Source organism: Carassius carassius, chromosome 1, assembly GCF_963082965.1.
Source record: "Carassius carassius chromosome 1, fCarCar2.1, whole genome shotgun sequence".
Taxonomy (NCBI): Eukaryota; Metazoa; Chordata; class Actinopteri; order Cypriniformes; family Cyprinidae; genus Carassius; species Carassius carassius.
The window spans coordinates 26,977,987-26,979,686 of record NC_081755.1 but is presented as its reverse complement, the minus strand read 5'-3'; the positions used below and the strand labels follow the sequence as shown (position 1 = coordinate 26,979,686).

At 40.3% G+C, this 1,700-nt stretch overlaps 1 protein-coding gene across 1 annotated transcript; it reads right to left on the bottom strand.

Moving 5' to 3' along the window:
- Positions 1-488: 488 nt before the first annotated feature.
- si:busm1-163l24.4 (uncharacterized protein LOC368754 homolog) lies at positions 489-1,461 on the bottom strand. Its single transcript, XM_059523581.1, has one exon. The coding sequence runs from the start codon at positions 1,459-1,461 to the stop codon at positions 568-570; it is 894 nt and encodes a 297-aa protein (XP_059379564.1). The 3' UTR covers positions 489-567.
- Positions 1,462-1,700: the final 239 nt, after the last annotated feature.

Here is a 1,700-nt window from a genome sequence, read left to right as displayed (position 1 = left end):
AGCTTTTTCATACTTGTCATAAGTGTTTGTACTTTTTTTTTTTTTTTTTTTTTAAACAAACCAGTCAATTTCGCTAAAACAAGAATTAATGTCATTTTTCTTCTCATTTGAATGTTTTGGGAATGTTTCCAGTAGAATGTCTTAACCAAAGATACTGAATAATCATTTTATTTATTTATTGAGAAAAAATGGGAAATTCCAAACTGTATTAATACAAACAGTAAATAATTCAGTTAAGGACATTTAATTTGAAGTTGTCACAAAATTTTAGTAATTAGTATTTTAGTAAGCAGCTGCAAAGAAAAACATCCCTTATACATGTGCTAAAAAATAAAACTGATACAACATTCAGGAAACGTCATAACTCTTCAAAACAGGCTGTTTTCAATATTAATAACAAATGTGATATTAGTTATTTTAGATGTGTTGGGTGTTTGCCAGAAATGCCAGAAATGGATTGCTGACTCAAAATAAATGACGCGAGCTTTCAGTCCATGTCTGAATCTAGCAGCAACATTCCTCTAGAAAACAAAATGGCACTTGTAACATTGTGCTCAAAATCAAGGTTCAAACCGCTTTAAAATGATCCGCAGAGGTTCTTCTAGTACCAGGTCCTGTCATGACCATGATTCCCAGTCGTCTCTTCTGGTGTCCAGCACCATGACTGTGCCCATGCAAATTATCTCTGTGTTTACTGCTTTTATGCCGGTGAGTTTGATGCCCTATTTTAGCACGTGAGCCCCGGGTCTGTCCGCTCCTGTGTCCATGTCTATGCCTAGAGCCATGAGTTCTCCTTTTACATTGTCCCATACCATGTCCAGTTGTTTTGTCTTTACTCCTGTGCTCTCGTTTCTCTAGAGTCGTACTGCACTCTAGTGTTTTTGTCTTCTGAGGTGCCAATGAAAAGGCTTCATGTCCTTGGTGGGCTTCATTAAGACACAGTGGGCAGATGAACCGTTGGTCTGTCTGACAAGAAAACTCCGGTAGCCTGTTGTGCTGCAAACAAATATTTCCATTAGGTTCCCCGTTTACAACAATAACTGTGTGCTTTTCTCTGGGGTAGTCACTGTTATGGTATCTCAGCTGGGCCCTGCAGCACAAATCCTCACTTTCTGGACACATCTTGACGTTTTTGGAGTTTTTTGCTGTGAGGATTTCTCTCTCCGTGCGTCTAGGTCCATCATAACGTGCAGGTGGAGGATCCTGAAGGCCTGTGTTTTTAAACCGCTCCACCACTTCTGCAAACATGGTGTTTTTGTTGAGGACAGGTCGAGGCGAGAAGGTCTTCCTGCACTGAGGGCAACTGTAGCCCGTGTCTTTGCTGCCATTTCTATCCCAGTAGTCTTTAACACAGCTCATGCAGTAGTTGTGTCCGCAGGGAATCGTCACTGGATTCTGGAGTGCCTCCAGACAGATGGGACAGTTGAATGGATCGAGGTCTTCAAAACACTCCTCTGCCATTGCAAACAGTTATATATTAACTAATAATTATCTGTAATAAATTCAGTTTTCGCTCTCTTCACCGTAAGCTACGTAATCAAGTTCCATACCGAGCAAGTGAGTGCAAGAGAAAGAAACAGGTATGTGTTTAGAGTACAGGAACCTGTTTGACCGGTTCAGCCGTCCACAAAGTATTTTTAAATTGCTTTTCCCGGAGAAAATACACTAACAGCAAAAACTTTTGACATACCCCACCTACA

Excerpts from the sequence above, each read along its gene's own strand:
- si:busm1-163l24.4 (XM_059523581.1), bottom strand. The coding sequence starts at position 1,461 with ATGGCAGAGGAGTGTTTTGAAGACCTCGATCCATTCAACTGTCCCATC.